Source organism: Ixodes scapularis, unplaced genomic scaffold, assembly GCF_016920785.2.
Source record: "Ixodes scapularis isolate PalLabHiFi unplaced genomic scaffold, ASM1692078v2 ptg000005l_1___fragment_3__unscaffolded, whole genome shotgun sequence".
NCBI classification, from domain to species: domain Eukaryota; kingdom Metazoa; phylum Arthropoda; class Arachnida; order Ixodida; family Ixodidae; genus Ixodes; species Ixodes scapularis.
This window is the reverse complement of record NW_024609887.1, coordinates 1,969,939-1,989,281: the sequence shown is the minus strand read 5'-3', so window position 1 is coordinate 1,989,281 and position 19,343 is coordinate 1,969,939. Positions and strand designations below refer to the sequence as shown.

The window sequence follows — 19,343 nt, the reverse complement described above, 5'->3', positions numbered from 1 at the left end:
GGGTCATGAGACTTGAATCTCGGCCCGACCCGAGCCCGACGCAGCTAGAAATAAATAGGTCCGAACGCGACCCGGACCCGAACAGGGTGCTCATATATTGGCCCGAGCCCGGTCCGATATTCGGGTCGGGTTCGGGCTTGCCCGAGCCAGCGCAGATCCCTACTATCTGATTTGAGCAGTTTAAGTTGCTCCCTCTCTTAACTCTAGGCTCTCTACCCAGTTGTAGAGAGCCTACAATACAGAGAGTTTCCAGCAGCTCGATCAAGGTCACGTGGTATACGGGCCGCGTTTGCAATACGAGCTGCAAGGAGGTGACGAACGCGTCGGTCGTTTGTGAGCGTTTCTGGCTTTTGTGCCTGCTTTTCTCCTCGCCACACGACAACGCAGCGCACGCGCACTTGAAATCAATCTCCGCACGAAACGTCCGCCATCAAATTGCAAACACTTCCCACGGTTCGAGTTGGACCCTCTCTGTAACCTAGGCTCTCTTGAAGCAACGGCAGTGCCATCTATGTTTCAGTTGGATAACTGCTCGGACGAGAAGGCAAAGCGGAAGCGACTGGGACGAACATAACTTCCGGTCCATGGCGGCTCGTCGGGCTCGTGTCCGAGTGGGCTGTCCGTCATCCCGCTCTCCGTCCGTGAGCGCAACGAGACGGGGCTGAAGGGGCGACGTCGGCGACGCGGACCGAGAAGCCTCGAAGGTCCAGCGGCTTCCACGGGCCCGATCGGCGATGGGCCGCGCCGGTCGGCCGCCGAGATGAGGGCTCCCCGCGCCCAAGACCGGCCCCCACGGCCCCCCTGCCACGGTAAGCGGCCGCCCGTCGGCGGTTCCTCCGGCTGTTCCGGCGCGTCGGGCCGACGTCGGGAGCCGGGGTCGAGCGTAGGCGGCGTCGCGTGCGCCACGCGGTCCTCGGATCGATGCGCCCAGCTGTGCGGGCGGCCTCAGGTGGGCAGCTGTCGTTGGCCGGACGGCCGAACGTCGCGGACCGGACGCGACTCGGGGAGGGGAGCTGCCCTTCGGAGATAGGGCCTGTCTCCGGGGGCTCTCGGGCGTGGGGGGTGTCGTGGCCGGTGTCCCGAGGGTGGAGTGACCCCCGGCGCGTGCTCTTCCGGCTCCTGACGAGGGCCCCGCCGAGCTGCTCTGCCTCTGACGGCCGAGAGCATCACGCTCCCTCGGCAGGGAGCAGCCGGCGAGCCGCGCAGTCGCCGTTCTGTCCGCCCGAAATCTTCGGTCGGGTACCGTCTTTCGAAAGTGGGTACCCCGCGAACCGTGAGTACCTCTCGCGGCCGCAGCCACACTCGTCCCTCGCGTGCGCAGAAATTTCGGCCCCGTGGCTCGCGAGATGAGAGTCTACCGCTGCGGAGCGAGCGAACGCGTTGCGAAGTGCGGGCGAGGGTGCCCCGACGCGAAGCATCATCGGCATCTCGAAACTGTCGACCTGAAGAGTGACCCCCCGGACCGGCCACTTCTCCGTCTCTCCCTGGATTTTTCATTCCCGTGGTGACCGTCCGCAGCCTGCACAAATGGCGCGCATTAAAATGAGAGCCGGCGCTGGTGCCCGGTCCGTAGTCCAGCAAACCTTCGAGTTTGCTGGGAACAACGGAGGAGGGGACAATCTGAGAGCAAGAAGATTGTTTGTTGCCATCAGGTGGCCAATGCCTTTAGCCTTAATGCCTTTCGTCTTGCCACACGCTAAAGTTGTATGTCAAACAAAATGTACCGTACATTGTCTGATTTTACTCGTATAATTTCGAACCTTTGGTCGTGAGCTGTGATTTATCGTCCGCTCTTTTGTGCCTTAAATGTGAATTTTTCCTTGATTTTCAGCGAAATTTACTGGATTGTTACCTCAGAAACTATGAAAATACCATTGAGAGGTGACATGACCATTGATTTATGGGCTGATGAATCTGCCAACGTAGAATTAATTCGCACGAATGGATGTGAAAATATCATCAGTGTCCCAACTCGCGTGACGGAATGCACTAAAACTTGATTGATATCTGTGTAACAAAGTATCCAAACTTTGATGCTTTTCCTGGAGTACTAACTGCAGATCTGAGTGACAATTTACCACATATTTTGCTTTCTTCCTCGAAGCAATTCGCAATTGGCGAGTGACGTACGCGCACTGATGGAAGAATTTGCAGAAATGTAACAACAATTGTGAGATAAATACTTTAGAATATTTTTCAACCTTGTTTCAGTCGAAACATTTGACGATACATTGGATGAACCAAACGCTGGGATATCTTACGTTTTCTTACTATCAAAATGACAATATACCATAAAAAAATGTGTTAATTGAAGTTAAACAAAAAAAGGAATCACTGAAACCGTGCATTACACGTGACTTTGCAGGCGAATGGAAAATTTGTAAATAAATTCCCACAAAACAAGAACAAAAATTTACTGCGTGACAAAAAAAAAAAATATTGTAACAGATTTGTCAGAACATCAAAAATGTGAAGGTAAATTTTTTATCAAAAAGATTTTCGAAATATAAAGATTCCACTAAGGTGTCGAAAAGCATATCAATAAATCAAGTGTCTTCCGGAAGAACTCGAAATAGACGATTATGCATGCATATGCCCAAACCTCACTGGCCAACAAATTTAAGGGGGGGATGGGAGTCGGAAAACCAGATTTAGTTAGGAAATTTTAGATTTTGTTAGTTTTATTTCTATTTTCCTACTTTTTATTAGTAAAGAAATCATAATAATCCGAAATCATATTTGGACGAGAAGTTAAAAAAAATAGTCTGACTGACCGACGGTCAGGGCTGGATCATCCAGGATTCAAAGGGTTCAAATGAACCGGGCCCTCCTCCCGACAGGCGCGAAAAGATGGCGTTCGTTCATAGTTGGACCCACCAAACATTGAATACTACTCCTTGTTAGTCAACTGTCACCTATGATGTCAGAAAGCACTATCAACTGAATAACTGGGTGTCTGCGTATGCACGTTTTCCCCTGTGTTTGCCAGACCCGATGGTTCTGTGGATGGACGGCTGCGGGAGCGACTGTAGATCCCCACAAGCTCGAGTTACGAACGAGCAAAATAATTGTTCAAAACGCCTACGAGTCAGCACGCCGCAGTTCCGCAGAAAATTAGGGGTCTGAGCCTCCTTCGAGTGCACATTTGCGCTGCGTTCCGGGCAACATCCCCTGGTCTGCATGGGCTGAAGAAACTGACACCTCCTCAGCTCGGAGTGTTGTTTGTCCGCTCTAAAGTGACCAATATAATAGGATTATCAGGATTTCTGGGTTGCCCACTCATTCTTGGTTGCGTGGGGCCTCGCGGCTCCGAGAAAGTCATTGCTTACAAACGTCTTCGTCTGAGAACCGTTTGCCTGTTTTCGTGAAGGCGATCACCTCGTTACCTGAGTACCTCTCAGTCTGAGACTTCGGATAAGTGTGCCTGGGTCGTGTAAGGGCCCTCTATGTGTGCAGAGTTACAGTCACTCCTTTGTAAAAAGAATAATACGCACATCACTCACGCTACTAAAGAAAAAAAAACAGTTTGAAGGTTATTAGACACGATTTTAATTAGCCAAATATCAATATGCGCACATATTCTAAAAACAGACAGTTTTCTCCAGTCACGTTGCTCGAAAAAAGCAATCCACTACGATTATAATCACTCTCGGTTTAAAAGTATCCAACTAGATGACTTGAGAAGAAAAGTGATTGGTAGTTACTTGAAAAAGGAACCGCTACTTTTTCGATTACTTCAAGATATTCAGAAGGACAGGATTTTCTGCCTATAAAAATATCGTAAGGGTGCAGGCGAGCTGGTGAATATTAACCATGTTGAATTAACCTGAGACTGGGGTAGAGAAGAAACATCGAAACGTAGAAGGGACAGGAAATAGACAGGACAACGTCTCAATCTCAGAGCTGATATTGAGACGTTGTCCTGTCTAATTCCTGTCTCTTCTACGTTTTGATGTTTCTTCTCTGCCCCAGTCTCAGGTTAATTCAACGTGGTTTTCTGCCTGTTGAAGTAGTTATTACTTCATAAATGAATATATTCGAATGTTTTACTAGAAGAAGTCATCGATTATAAGTAATTTGACTAGTACTGCAATGGGTACGGTACAAGGTTGTTTTTTTCCTTGTAGTCTCTAAAACCAGAGATAAAGGGACACTGACAGGGTATTTATGGTGGCCAAGGTTTTTATTTGTACATGACATATGAGAGCCCAACTACCTAGAACAGAATTTGCGGCTCGAAGTTCGTTTTCTTTTCACCCGAAAACCGCCGATCGACACTGGTCTGTTTGAGTCAGGCTCGCTTTCTTCTTCGTGGTCACGTGCCGTTTTTTATGGTTTAGACGCAACCGCCAAAGGTAACCAAAGTCGTGGATCATCGGAGGCACATGCTCAGTACTAGAAATGGACACAAAAAATGATAACCATTGTTTGTAGCTTCTAAAAACCTGCAAATATATTATTTGAAAAAAAAAAAAAATTGCGCAGTCACGTGTTTTTTGGTAATTTTCTTTTCCTTTATATTTCTTCCTCCCCAGTCCAGTTTCGGTTTCGGTTTCGAGCAGTGGCATATTTTGACTCTATTAAAAATATACGTGACGCGATAGCAAAATGTGGATTGGGTAGTCTTCAGGCACCATTATAAATCGTCTCGCACAAAATTTAAAAAAAAAAGGGGGGGGGGGGGGGGGGGGGGTGTCAGTGTCCTTTTAAACACCGCAATGAGAGACCCGCAACCTCTCCAACCTCGTGTTGTGGTACGACCAGAAATGGCGTGAACCGTGGTGCCATGAAACGATTTTTCAACTTTTTCCTTCTTAGTTTTTCTCCCCAGCTCACAAATCGCCCAGCGTACCAAACAGTTCAAGAGGAGAGGGAAAGGAGGAACCCTGCTCTTGCTCGGACCTTCGTTTGTGTACCCGGACACCGCCGGTCTGCCCCTAGAAGATTAGCCCTTTGCTCAAAATTCGGGCACAAGTTGCTCTCCCGACCCCGTTCTCCCCTAAGCTGACAGTGCTGTGGAAACTACTTGCTCGTTGGGCCAGCCACACTTCCGTCTTTTGCCACGTGATCACGCTCCGTCGCGCACACCCACGCGCAGAGAATGAGGTCAGGTGATGAAAAGGAGGCGGCTGATTGGTCTGGCAAGCGCGTAGCTCTCACCTCTTTGTCAGCTTAGGGAATAAGTGAGGCCCGGTGTCGTGTGACCTGCGTTGGGACCGGATAACGCGCTTTTGGGTACGCGGGCGTACACATTGTAAAGGCAGAGAGCTTTTGAAGGGTAGGAAGTACGAACTAGTCCGCTGTATTTTCAAATGTTCGTACCGAAAATCAGGCTTTTGACTTTCTGCTTTCTTTCTTTTGGCCCACTAAACGATATGCGATTAGTAAAATCCCAATCTGAATTCATTTATCTCAGCCCGAAATTCGTTTTATGGCCCCCGTAACGACCTTTTCTTTTTTACCTGTTGTTTCTCGCGCACTCAAGGTAGCGCGGTGACATATGCATTGCCTTTAAGCAAAATTTAACATGAATGATATGTCGTCGCAATTTGACAAAAGCTGCAGCAGCAAACGTCGTCGCCAACAAAAGTCAGTGCTAAGAGTTGAGGGGAAGCTCCTCCCACCTCTTTCCACTTTAGCAGAGCGAACGCTGGAGCCTGGGGGCGAGCTCCTCAATGTACCCAGAGCTAGGAGTCTTCGAGGCCCAATGAAGAATGACGTTATTATGAAACAATGCTTTAACGACGAATGTAAATCAGAAATAGTAGAAAAAAGAAATTAATAAATAGAAAATATGTTGAGCCATTGGTACTTCCGAAATACGGAGGGGCAATGCCAAAATGTTATATCTTAAAGGGGTACGGAAACGAAATTTTAGCGCCGATCTTTCTGCATAAATATGGGCTAGGGACAGGCACCACCTCGTAAATGTCAATATTGCGCTGTAAAACACAGGAGAACTAATTTTAAACTTAATTAAACGATTTCAAATTCGCATCTGGTGGATGGTGGGAAGTTCTCGTGACATCACTTGTGGCATTGGAGCAGCGCCGTTCTGCGGCAATACGGCGTGCCGGCAGAATTAGCCTAGGCCTGAACGCTTTTGCAAAGCCTTGGCGGAGACAGCCAAAGCGTAGTTGGCCACAGTGAGCTCCTTCTCGTTGCGGCTCTTTGCACGCTCCTTGTTTGCACGACACGACCCGAGCGTGCTTGCTTCTGGCACGGCCGGTATTAGTTGCGGCGAGTTGCGAGCCGACGATGTTTGAACTACGAGAGTGTCAGCAAGAGCCACGCAAATACTTGTTCACACTCGGAGCGGATACGCGCGTTTGATCGAAGTGCTGGATTCGCTGTGTCAGACCGCGTTTCGGTAAGCGCTTCTGGACCGATCTTTTACGATTGCAACTCGATACTGACATGACACTCGGCAAAGAAAGGTTGGACCGACAATCGCGTATAGCTCCCACGAACTGCTATAGCTCGACAGTGACCTAGCGTCGTGTCAGAATAAAAATGGCATACTAATAACAAAGTGTACATACCGTGTTGCAAAGGTAATCCGTATGGCGTTTATTTGAGCTCTATATCACACAAAACAAGGAGATAGAATCAATGAGAGTCTCTTTTCGACGACAGCGTTCGTCACCGCTGTCTCGGAAAACAAGGAGATGGAGATGACAAAGGGAAAAGATTGACCTCTGAAACTTAGTTCAGGGATCAAACTATTCATCCGGGAAGGGTCCACAAGGGTCACGCGGGCATATTCCATTCAGCAGGCCAGCCGGTCATGGGCAGACGGTCTTGGCCAAGGAACGCCGGAGGAACGGTGCGCCGAGTCGGTGTTGCTGCTAGGCCTACTATATTCTGCCGAGCTCGCTTGGTCGGTAGAATCCTGGCAGTTGTAGCTCTTCTCGGATGTTTGTGGATCCTGCGTTCTTGATCGTCGTGGCCTGTTTCAAGTGCTCCTTCCTTTTCCGTTTTCTCTGGTTTTCTCAGTGGTGCCGTAGTTGCCGACTTGCCGTGGTGCAGCGTGCGTGCAGCCCTTGCACATCCCAAACAGCCACGTTGTCACAGGTCGTAAATCGTCGACGCGCCACCAAGTGGCAACGCTCGTAACCACAACATCCACGCCGTAGCCTTTCCCGGCTGGCACAAGTGACGTCACGAATGCGCCCAATATCCCAAGACGCATCGCGCTCTCCGATGGCTGATTTTTGAGCGCGCGCCCAATCGGGCCCCTCAGGGTGAAAAATATAGCCATCCGTTCAAAATACAAACGCCCGATTATGATTTACGGATATCATTGATCATATTAAACCTATTTCTGACCATAATAGGTGTATTTCAAGTTTCGCTTCAGTATCCCTTTAAAGACCTATTGAGTTGTCTGAAGAGTTGGTCAGTAGCAAATTGCCAACGGCTTTTAAAAAACAAAACAAAAAAACTTTCAACCTTTTTACTCTGGTGAAGAAGGAAGAGCAGCGGAACTGTACATTGTGCCGCCATCTGTGAGCGACGGCGGCAACCAAACAGCCGGTAAGCCGGTTGTCTGGCTGCCGCCGTCGGTCATAGATGGTGGTAGCTGTCCATAGCGTTGTGTCGGGATTGATTTGTCCACGAACACGAAACTGGGGAAACTAGCAAACTACAAAAATATGGATAATTGAGCAGAAGAACATGAATTACCAATGGAAAAAAAAAAGTCCTCTTTTCGGCAGCGTTTGCGCTAATGGATACGTGTTTCTTGCGGCCATCCGTCGGCTGACATTTCTGGAGTATTTCTAACCAGGGCCGCTGTTTTCTTCATGTATGCTCGTTTAGGCCAAACTACGAACTTTACGTTGCACCTCCTCCTCTGTTCTTAGAATTAATGAAAAGCACTTTTAGATGTAAACATCGTTCTGGTTATTATGAGTATTCAGGATGTGCAACGGGTGTTCGCATATTTATTATTATTGCTGCGGGAGCAATGTATTATGCAGTGTTGCAGAATGCACTCCCCCATTCCATTCCAACTTTATTCCGGGGAAAGAGTTTCCAATAATTCCATTCCTTTGACCTCCAACGAATGGAGACACTGGGCCCATTCCCATCCCTTGAATAGCTGAGCCGTTTCATTCCATTCCCCCTATCCTTTAGCATAAAACAATGGCTCTTGGCAGCTCCATCGTGTTACTGGAAAAAGCAGCGTAAAGCCGACGTTATCAAACACACAAAGAACTCCAAAAAGTTCGCTAAATGTGTCCCAAAAGCACCAATTCCACTAAGCCGAGCGGTGATCGGACAAGGCGCTTGGTGGCGCTTGGCAACACTGCAGATATCGTGCGATCAATTGTAAAAAGCTCGCAACAGACGGCAAAAATTAAAACCGCCAATTTTCTTCACAAAACGAACCGTATGCCCTCACTATACATGCCCAGCATGTTTGTTGGATGAGGCCCTTGAAAGGTCCAGTGCTTGTACAGTCCACTGCGGACCATCAGGTGCGAGAGAGAGGCGCTTATATACTGTTGCAGCCTAAGAAAAACAGGACAATTTGCTTTCCCAAAGCCGTCCACGACTTAGTAGAGCGAAGGCTCTACTGTCGGAACCGCTTATAACGAAGTCGGTTATAACGAATTAGCGGCTGCAGCGAAGCGATAACGATTTCCCATTCCCATTTGCACATTTTCAATGCATTTGTGTCTGTTTTTAGCGAAGGAAAATTAAACGGCACTCGCGGACATGACAAAAAGAAAATTAAAAAAAAAAAAGAATGGAAAGTTTATTAACTTAGCTGCCGCTGCCAAGAAGCCACCCAGAACGGGCTGCAGAAGATGCTGGAAAGGCCGCCGGCGACAGTCTCCGCGACGTCGTATGCTCCCCGCTTTTCATCTGGGAAACGGCTTTACCGCATCACAAGTGGAGAAGCCGTCGTGGCATGCCGATAGGGGCGTTAGGAGCGCTAGCGACAACGTACCGGTAAAGCCCCTTGATAAAAGCGTTTTTTACAAGTACCGCCAACCATTGTTGTGGAAGCGCGCGAGACACGTGCCATGAGCGGGTGCTCCGCCGCCATTCGCTTCCAAGGACCGCTCATTTCAGTGCTACGCCGCCATTTGCTTCCAAGGGCCGCTCGAGACATGGGCCTCGTGCACTCGCGCATTTGACGCTACTTGCAAGACAAGCGCCAACACATCGAGGGGCTTTACGTACCGGCGGAGATGGCGGAGGGGGGCATTTGATTGTCGCGTGGCCAGTGTGGCGAGCAGTGGCGTAGCCTTTCCCCAATCACGAAGCAGGGTGAACTCTGCGTTACGGACGCTCACGCTGCATTGTTATTTTTTAAAACGTTGCAGGGCTTCATTTGGGCTCCCCGTTCTACTGTCGTCGTAGTTGCGGCCTACCAACTTTAAAAGCTTCCTCACAGCACACAACTCCCTCCGCTTTTTGAAGTAGCACTGCGTTACCAGCGCGTGCCGGCCAGAAAAAAACAAAAGGATAGCTATACTGTCCCAAAAATTAAAGAGCAATATATATATATATATATATATATATATATATATATATATATATATATATATCTCACACTGAAAAGTCAGAGCAAGCGTCCACCCACAAACACTAGGCCATATTCCAAGCCGCCATTAAAATGGCGGAGACAGCGGAAGTTGAAATTCAGACGCCGCGAGTAAGTAGTCAGCAACGTCACCGCTGTAACATTCCCGCTAGAAACACGGAAGAGCATTTTAAGCGCTCCGTGTTCCTTCCTTTCGTGGATTACCTGATCACACAGTTAGACGGGAAATTTAAAAAGCACCGGCGTACGTTGCAATTACTTTCGTCGCTTCTGCCTGCAAAGATCTTGGAAAGCGGGGCAGCTCCCGGCGCTGAAGAGTTTTGGTAGCTCTATTCTGGCCTGGTTTCAGTTCCTGAACTCCAATACGAGCTGCTCACATGGGCTTCCAAATGCAAGACGGAGAAACGTGAAACGCCCGTCACGTCCGCTCTACAGGTGGTCGCCCTCTGTCCGGAGGCCCTATTGGCGGCGAGATGTTTTTGGTTGCGCCACCTGGCGGGCGCCCTCCTACGGCGCAGCTGGTAGGATGTGAGCACGAGCAGACGACGCGCTATGACAAAGCACGGAGTGGCTATGTTATATGTTCGCAACTATGCAGATTAAAACGGATTATTTATTACAGAAACGCGTATTACGTTTTTGTGGGTAATCTTTCTAATAAATAACAGCGGCCTCGAAGTTGCTTTTAGAGCGCAGCTCTTAGGGGCCCGTTTCCGGCTTGAGCGGCGTAGCCGCAAGGTCGCGTGACCCCTCCGAGATCACGTGCCCCCCTCCCCCGAGGTCACGTGACCCCCCCCCCCCCCCCCCCCCCCGAGTTCACGTGACCGCCTCCCCCCGAGGTCAGCACTCGATTGAAGAATGAGGGAGGAGGAGGAGGGGGGGTCTACCCTCCCCCCAGTGCCCTTCCCTCCTCCTCCTCAAGAGCTGCGCTCTAATTCGGCGTTACAAGGAGTTGTAAACGGCTTTCACTTTTTTATTAGAAAATCTTTAAAGTGTTCAAAAACAAGCCCGCAGCATTATGTAAAGCTTGCGCGGCGGGCGTCAGAGCTATTCAAAGCCTCTCTGACTCTTCTTTTTTTTTTTACGGATTTGCGGAGGTTGTTTTAGAAAAAGTTTTGCATTCAAGAGAGTAATTGACGTAGTGTCTTCTTAGCTGTGCACGTGCGCACAGTTGTGTTGGAAAGCGCCGCACACTTGTTTTAGCTACATTGAGCTGGCCGATATCGACGCTTCTATCCAGGTGTGACTCGACAGTTGCTGCCGAGCAAATGCTCGTCCGCAACTGAGTCCTCCCGAATCGAAAAACGCGGCAAAGAAGTTTGTCATCTCGCGACTTCTGTTCGAAAGAAAAGAATACATTTTCATAAATTCTTAAATTGTCGGCCATGGCCCGGCAAATCCGGGCTATTGATTAATTTGTTCTATCCTATTTTTACCAAGAATTGTTTGCAAATTTAAAACCGCTCGCTGAGGAGTACATCACGTGCGCATTTGGGTTCGCAAAAACGAAACATACGAACGGTAGTAACTTATAGCAGGTATATTCCTCATTTTCGTTGTCACCGACTTACTAGATTACTTCGATCGCGAGGGGGTCTCGCACGTTTCGGGTCGGCCGGGTGAATAAGTCGGAACGACTCCGGAAGCCAGCCTCCTCTTCTTCCTGCCGGTTGTTTTGAGGAAATATTCACTTACTGGTTTTCAAAATTAAAAGAAAGGGAATAAACTCGGAACTAATAATAGACAACCACTCGCAGGACACATTCGACCGAAAAGGATACACGGAGTTGCTTTCACTGAAGTGTTCACTACACACGCGACTGGTTCTCGCATTTCGCTTTCCTTTTTTCAATTTGACGAGATCTTCTTTTCTTTGTTTCATTTTGCCCGAATCAATAATAATAATAAGAAGAAGAAGAAGAAGAAGAAGAATAAAAAGACACCCTATCACGAAAATATTTTCGTGATAGGGTGTCGTCATTCTTGTCCAGCTCGCTTGCACCTTCGCATTTAATTGCATTACAAATAAAAACACCCAGTCCGCCGTGGTAGACACTGTATAGTGCGACAAAGCGCTAGGTATTCTATTTTCCTCGTTCAGCTTTTTGTGCGGGATAGAGAAGAGCCCACCACCCTCCGACCACTTCGACACCTCAGCTCCGAAAGTGTTTGTTGGCACGACTACGCACGCCGTATGCGGTTTAAAGCTTTGGTCAGATGTCCAACTACAAATATCACTTCACCAAATAAACGCAACGCGTGAAACGGGCTTTGCCGCGCGCTACCCCAACGGCGCATGAAGCGAGCTGACGAGCCGAGGAATCCAAGAACTGCGCGGTCTGTCCCAGTCTGTCCTACCCTTGACGTCACAAACGATGATTATGATAGCTAGAGAAGCGCCCCCTGTAGTTCGCGCACGCCGCCAGTTCCCAAAATGTCCATCGTCTCTTCGAGATCCTAGTGACTCTGCGCGTAACAACGGCGGGAGCTGAGCGCTCGTTCTCTTCACTAAGGCGGTTGAAATCATACCTGAGAGCGTCCACTTCGAATGAGCTCGGTTTAATGGTTTTGAATGTTCACCTCGACATTGAAGTTCAAGCGGTGGACACCCTGGATATTCTTTGCCATGAACGCAGGCAGCTGCATCATAATGGGTATGCGCTTGACATAAATAAGATGATCATGGGAGCCTGTACATTGCTTTCTGAAGTAACTAGTCTCAGTTACCTTTTTATTCGTGGTAATTTCTAGTCGAAAGCACGTAATTCTGATCAGTACTCAAGGTATGCGTGAGCGCAGCGCCACCCGTTGCTTACAGTGGAGTTGTTTTTACAAATCATTTTACGCATCACTGACATTGTTTTATATTGTAACCGTGTGCTCGTTTTATTATGTTCGCTTTGGGTTGACTGAACAGTGTATTTTAGTGAGGATAGTTTGTTATACTTGGCCTTGAAATTGTTATCCTTCACTTCACAAATGTTTCGAAATATCCGTTCTCTGTATATCTGAGACCAAGTTCAGCACCCCATCAAATGAACACGAATGAAGAAATATTGCCTATTTTATTTATGTGAGCATTCTCTACCCCACTAACATTTCCCGAAAGCATATAAGTATAGTCCGCACTCCCCCTTTGCTCCGTGCCCCATGCAAAACCGACTGCGTAAGCAGGGCAGCGGGCCCGCGTGGGGAGGGGGGGGGGGGGAGGTCAACATGGTAGGTTTGGCATTTAGGGGGGTGGGGTTCCACCCCCCTTCCCCCCCCCCCCCCCCCCCCCCCCCCCCTCGCCTACGCCACTGGTGGCGAGGAAACTGGGCGGAGAGCCGGGCACGTTTACAAAAGGTGAATGCTTTCGAGTTTTGACTCCCCGCATGCTGCAGCTCGTTTTGGAAGCACGGCTCACATACCACGTGACCCCTATCGAGCAGTTGCCCCATCTCTTCAATCTATGCTCTCTAAACCGACGACAGACAAGCTTGAGCGCGAACTCGGTGCCGTGCGCGCTTCTTTGTTTGCTTCGTGATCCGTGTCGGCGTCTGGTCGGTGAGGTCGCTCTTGCGCGAAACTCTGCTTCGCTCAAGCACCGATTCGGCGAATCATCGCCACTCAACGATGGAGAGTCCTGGCACCGCCGGCACCTCGACGGGGGTAGACGAAGGCAATCTCTTTGAATCAAAAGCGTGCCATCCTCGACAGAGTGAGCATAAACGTAAAGAATGGCGTCCACCGCCGGCCTCCTCCGCGGGGTCGTCGCAGCTGTCGACGCGATCCGTACGTAGCAGAACCTTCTTCTTTTTATTTATTATTATTTTTATTTATTTATTTATTTATTTTTTTTTTTTTTTTTTTATAGGAGCTTTGCGCAGTTGGCGAGCAGCGGCTCCGATCTATATATAAAAAAAAACAAAAAAAACTTCGTTTCAGCTTCCGTCCGAGCGCAGCCAAAGCTACGTGTGGCCGGAGCCAATCACACGCCGGCAATAGGTCACGCGATCTCGCCTGGTACTTTTGTATCACTCCGCTGCGCCTCCGGTCGGCCGCGACGCCCGCGCTTCCCGAGTATTTCGTCTGCTACGGGTGTATCAACGATATCGTCCGCTACAGGTTTAAAACGTGCCCTTTCACGTTCTGAAACTTAGTCACAGGGGATGTCAGTACGTAGGCTGGCCGCTGGCATCTGTGTCCGAGCTTTCCACCTGTTCGGCATAATTTCGAGTTCTAAGTACATGTTGCAAGGTCCCCGATGACCCGGCCGTTGATGTTTCCTTGGATTGTTTGGATATACCAGGGCTCGAGGCGCAGTCCTTTCCACCAGCTTCTCGGCGTTCAGTGTGATCGGCAGGTAAAGGGGTGCCCTGATTTCGCCGCGTATCAGGGAATTGTAGTGGCCCGGACGCTTTGATTGTTTACAACGCATTCCCGGTACGACGCGGCCGGAGTCTCCTGCCGAATTTTGAAAGTAGACATTCATCAGGACTTCTCGGGCCTGACGCCTAAACGTGCCTTTGCGAAAGGGCGTTTTGAAGCGACTCGGTGAGGAAAGCACCGAAGCACGTGATTCGGCGATTACGGGAACGAAATCGCACAGAAAAACCGCGCGCTGCAGCCGTGTTGCCAGCGGATATACATGTTTTCACCAAACCACATGCATTTACATATAGTAATAGAAACGTATACTTCAGGGATTTGATTCCTTCAGTTGCGTCTTTCTCAGCAGTAGACATCTGGAACATTGTGCAGTTTTTACGCACAAAACAGTTTTTTTAAAAGAAATTACTTTTGTGAACTACTTTGCGGTGCGTAAGAATGCTCTTCTCGAAGTTGCGAACCGTCCCTCAGCCTTTGGCTGCGCTCGGACGGAAGCTGAAACGAAGAGCAGAGGACGCGTGCAGGGAAGCCTCGACCGCTTTCTGCAGGATTGATAAACATGTGCCCGTGACAACTCGCGTTATCTTTTCTTTTTCATGTTATTTGTACGAGTTCATATATAGCGAAGAAGCGGATATAGCGAAGCAATTTCCGATTGCCGTTGACTTCGTTCTAATCGGTCTCGATTGTTCTAAGTGGCGGACGGCTTTGTTACAGAGACATGGGCCAGCTGCGGCACCTTTGGCTCCGCGCACGCCTCTGGTGCGAAGGCCCCCATCCGAAAAAAAAAATAGGTGTAGCGACTTTGTCCCTCTCTGGTGGCCTGCAGCAGAAGTATTTAAAATACTGAATATCCACCTGAGAATGTATTTAGAGTAGTATTCAAGTTACTTTTAGTACGGACTATCTTGGGTAGAGTACAAATACTTTGAAAAAGTATTTGAATTACATTCAAAGGTACTTGACGAGATTTGCAAGCTGATAATGTAAGAATGAAAAATCAGAAAGGGAGCGCTTTATTTGTGCTCACTTCTCTCTGAAAATCGCTTTATTTGTGATCACTTCTCTCTGAAAATCTCATTTAGCTGTGATCTTTATGACCATCAAGGAGTGCCTTAGCTGCTGCAATTTAAGTGTAATCTGGAATAAATCGGGATATGCTACATAATAAATCCAGCAGAGGCGCCCCCGGCGCCTCCGCTTGATTTTGTGCTCCAAACTTTTCCTCTCAGAAAGGGGCGTAGTACGAACTTCGATCACATTATTGGTAAGGAAAAAGACGTCGCACGAGCACAAGTTTTCGATTTCTAGGATGTCTGGAGCCCGTAAAAACCACCAAGAGCAGACGATCTCAGAAACGTCTTTGGTCCGCCCTTAAAGGGCCCATGAAACGATTTTTGGGTTGGGATAAATCATTTTAGATTGGGATTTTACTAATAGCATATCGTTCGGTGGACCAAAAGAAAAAAAGGTAGAAAGTCAAAAGCCTGACTTTCAGTGCGAAAATTTGAAAACAGAGCGGACTATTTCGTACCTCCTCCCCTTCGCAACCTCTCTGCCTTTTCACTATGATACATCCGCGGTCCCAAAAGCGTGTCATCGGGTCCAAACTGACGTCACACGCAACCGGACCTCACTTATTCCCTTCACTTCTAAGCTGACATTGTGGTTGAAGCTACGCGCTTGCCGGACCAATCAGCCGCCTCCCTTTCATCACCTGACTTCATTCTCTGCAGCCACATTTGCCACGCTCACGTGGCAAGTGTGGCTGGCCCAACGAGCACGTAGCTTCAACAGCACTGTCAGCTTCGGAATGAACGGGGTGGGGAAAGCAACTTTTGTCTGAATTTTGAGCGACGGGCTAATCTTCTAGGGGGAGAATGGATGGGTCCGGGATTACACAAACGAGAGTGCGAGCAAGAGGGGACTCCCCCTTTTCGTCTTCTTTAACTGTTTGGTGGAATGCGCGATTTATGAGTTGAGGAGGAAAGCGAAACAGGAAAAAGTTGGAAAAGCGTTTCATGACCCCTTTAACCTGTCACCGAGTACAGAGCAGTGGCGAATTAGAGCCAGAACGAGGAAGTGGAGGTGTGTGAGGATGTGGTTGCGTGTGTGCAGGGTGGAGGTGCGGGCCCCGGGTGCGCTGGCCCCGGTCGGTCTCCAGGTAGGCGCCCATGGCTGCGCCCTCGGTGCAGCGCCACGCCTGCTGCCCGGTCCGACGACGCCTGGACCAGGCCGCTCCTGCGCAGGCCAGGACCAAGGCCGCCCAGCACGCACGTGAGTCCTCCTTCTTTGCCGGGCACTGCGCCTGCGCACAGACCGCCCGACATGAAGTGCATGCGCCGACAGCAGCGGGACGCATGGACCTCACTCCGTGCCCTCCATTTTGGCTACTGCCAAAGCGGCATCGAATGAACTTCTTCCAAAACCGACGCGCCCCATCGCGGCGAAATATCACGCAGTGCACTCTGGGAACTAGTTGGCCACTCAGTTTCGGTTTCGACTGAGCAGCTTCATCTCATGCTATCACGCCGCGACCGAATGCACTGCTTGCGTTTTCGACTATCCGACTTTTCACGAATGTACAATACACTCATTCTCGTGTGACACAAAAACGAAGACCGGGGCGCTTTCCTTGGTTCCCGAAACACTGGATATTGTGCGTGCGTATGCTAACGTAGTAAGACGTGGCTTGTCAGCTCACCCCACCAGTGCATCTTTGAGCTCGTGTCAGTAATCCAGTCTAGTATCAGTGAACTACAACTGAAATTCGGTCACGTGGAGCACTACACGTATTTTGTTTGCCAAACGTCCGCTTCTTGTTACTTCATTGGGCGAAAAGCAAGCCGCATCCTCACAGGAGTATCAAAGTTTTGCCCAGCGTTGACGCATGAACTTTTAAGGAAACGCAATAAATTCGACCTCACTACTGTACCAAAGTTACTATGATGCGTTCCTCGTGTCATCACATATCTCACACTCAAATTTTATGCTGACATAAGATTAAGTTTTCGCTAACGCTGAGATCGGCTAGCTACAATGGGGGCCCTAACAATCGTCCCCTACTCCTCGCTAAGCCTTTTTGGACGACCTTTTACTGACGCCCAAGATCTGTGCCTGAACGATGTGTCTGAAATTATTTCGGCATACGCAGTGAGGAAGAAAGCAAACACATAACAAATATTACGGCCATTAGCAACCGTCAAATGCGCTTTGAATAATTTCGTTCATGCGGCGCACTTCCACCGAATGGTGCGACATTCTTCACACAAGTGCTCGACTTTTGCTTTCTTAAAACGGTTCGTATGTGTGAATGTGCCTATATGATTGCAGGGTAACTATGCGTATACGCGATGTTGAATATTAGTGAAATGCAAGTGGGTGGGGACTTCACGAATTCGTGCAGTGCTGCGGGGCAGTACAGATAAGCGGTGAGAAGTGTGTTCAAATGGAGCTTTTCAATGGTGCCTCCTAGTTTTACCTCGCGTACTCAGGCGTATTAAGAAAAACAGTAATCGCAAAAAGTTATATTTTGTCTATGGACGCACGAAACAAACGAACTTCCTAATCAGCAACACTAATGTAAAGGCGCGAGCTCGATGTATACATACTTACTGGGGTCTACAGCTTGTTGATTCGCACACAAGCAAGATCCCCGAGCTTCGCAGCGTCGAGATTTAGCACTAGCTACTCCACCATACCTCGAAACACTAACAGAAATGCTCAAATACAAAAATACACCAAGCATGCGTAAGACAAGCTATACGTATCGGGCTTGTGCTAAAGCTTCGAGGTCTGGCCATTTAGGTTAGTTTAGAGACCACAAATGACGCTCTTGGGACCAGAAAACATAAAATAACGGCCATTTCTAGTCCACGCTTTGTGTATAATCTCTCGTCGACGTGTCGATCGAAACCGAAACCATGGCACTTTCCTCCCTGGCCAACTAGTTCCCAGAGTGCAACGCGCGCCGTGTTGCATGCAGGGCTTTATGGAAGTAGTCTATTCGGCTCTCTCACCAAGCCAAACTAGACCCGGATCCGTGCGCAAAATAAAGTTATTTGCTGACAGACAAAAAAAGCTCTAAGGAACGTTATAAAGAAGCATTCTGCGCCGCTATTTTAGACGAGCAAATTGGATAAACACTAGAACCTGAACCAACTCGGCACGCAACTATGCAATTGAAAAATTATGCCTTAATTCATATAATCCAACATCTCCGTTACCCTTTGGAAAACAATAGAGGAATCTCTTTCCGTCATTTGCTGCAATTTTTTATTCTTCTTGTCGTACACGTGTGTTGGCACTTTTCGTGCTGCTCTTGGGAGCGTACTACACCTGAAGGTAACGTTACTAAAGCACGCAGTTGGAAAACTCACCCTTGAAATCCGGACCGCTCCCGTCCACTGGGACCAAACTAAATAGGATAACAGCGCCACGCTTAAAGACCGACGACCAGTTCGCGCTTTCCACTTTTCCCTCGCGTCCTCCTCTCCCCTTTTCTACACTGTACACTGCTGCCTGTTTCCTCCTCCCCCATGTGAGGAGGATCTTCTGCCTTGCAGAGTCTTGAGTCTGGTGGTCGGCCTTTAAGCGACTAGTGAAAACATGAAAGTTCATTTATATTGCTACCGCGAAATGGCAGTACGAGGTGGCGCTACCGGCCCCGCGACTCGACCTGAACCGATACATGCGGACGTGCAGTTCCCGGAGTGGGCGCTGCGGGAAAAGTGGCGGCGTTGCGATCGCCATTAGTTCGGTTTTCCAGTACGGATCGCAGCCACTTTTTCGAAGCATGGCTCTGTGGCAGTTTCCCAACAGTTGTTCTAGCAACGTTGCCTAAAGGCTGGTTCACACATTTGCAACGGTTGCGTTCGCATGCAACCGAAACGACCGAAACGACCGTAACGACCAAAACACCGTAAATACCGTGACTCATGGGTGGCTTTGCGAGTCTGTGTACGGCGAACACTTGTCTTGGTGACTTTGTCGTTACAGTCGTTTCGGTTGCATGCGAACGCAACCGTTGCAAATGTGTGAACCAGCCTTAAAGCGCTTCGCTTTGACAGCTAATTAGCAGCTGGTTGGCAGCGCCGCCAACGATAGCGTCCGCGTTGCCGCCCGCTCCGACTCCGACGCCTCCTGCGAGGCATCTTGGCCGCGTCTGCGCCTTCCAGCGACCGTGTTTCTCGATCTTGCTCCGAAGTAAACGTTTCGCACCTCGACAACATTCGTCGCTCTGCGTCTGTTCTTGCGTCATTTAAACTTACAGGAGTTGCTGGGAGCCCCGGTTCAATCGGGTTCCCGCAGTTGTTAGCGGCAGCGGCGGCCACACGTTGCCACATTTTTCGTTTTTCTGCGCTGGAATATGCCTCTACAAAGCGTCTGCGTGTTTGACGGTCCGCAAACCGCT

At 49.1% G+C, this 19,343-nt stretch overlaps 1 protein-coding gene across 2 annotated transcripts in view; it reads left to right on the top strand.

Moving 5' to 3' along the window:
- The first annotated feature begins 525 nt into the window (after positions 1–525).
- The window catches only part of LOC115310885 (protein FAM110A), a 75,004-nt gene continuing 56,186 nt past the window's right edge, over positions 526–19,343 (top strand). The window contains exons 1-2 of one of the 2 annotated variants that reach the window (XM_029969348.4): positions 526–809; positions 16,049–16,207. In XM_029969348.4, coding sequence (XP_029825208.2) covers positions 16,105–16,207 — 103 coding nt within the window. In that variant the 5' untranslated portion in view covers positions 526–809; positions 16,049–16,104. Of the gene's footprint in view, positions 810–12,884; positions 13,334–16,048; positions 16,208–19,343 lie in introns of those variants that run through there. The other variant, XM_029969349.4, reaches the window with a different exon arrangement.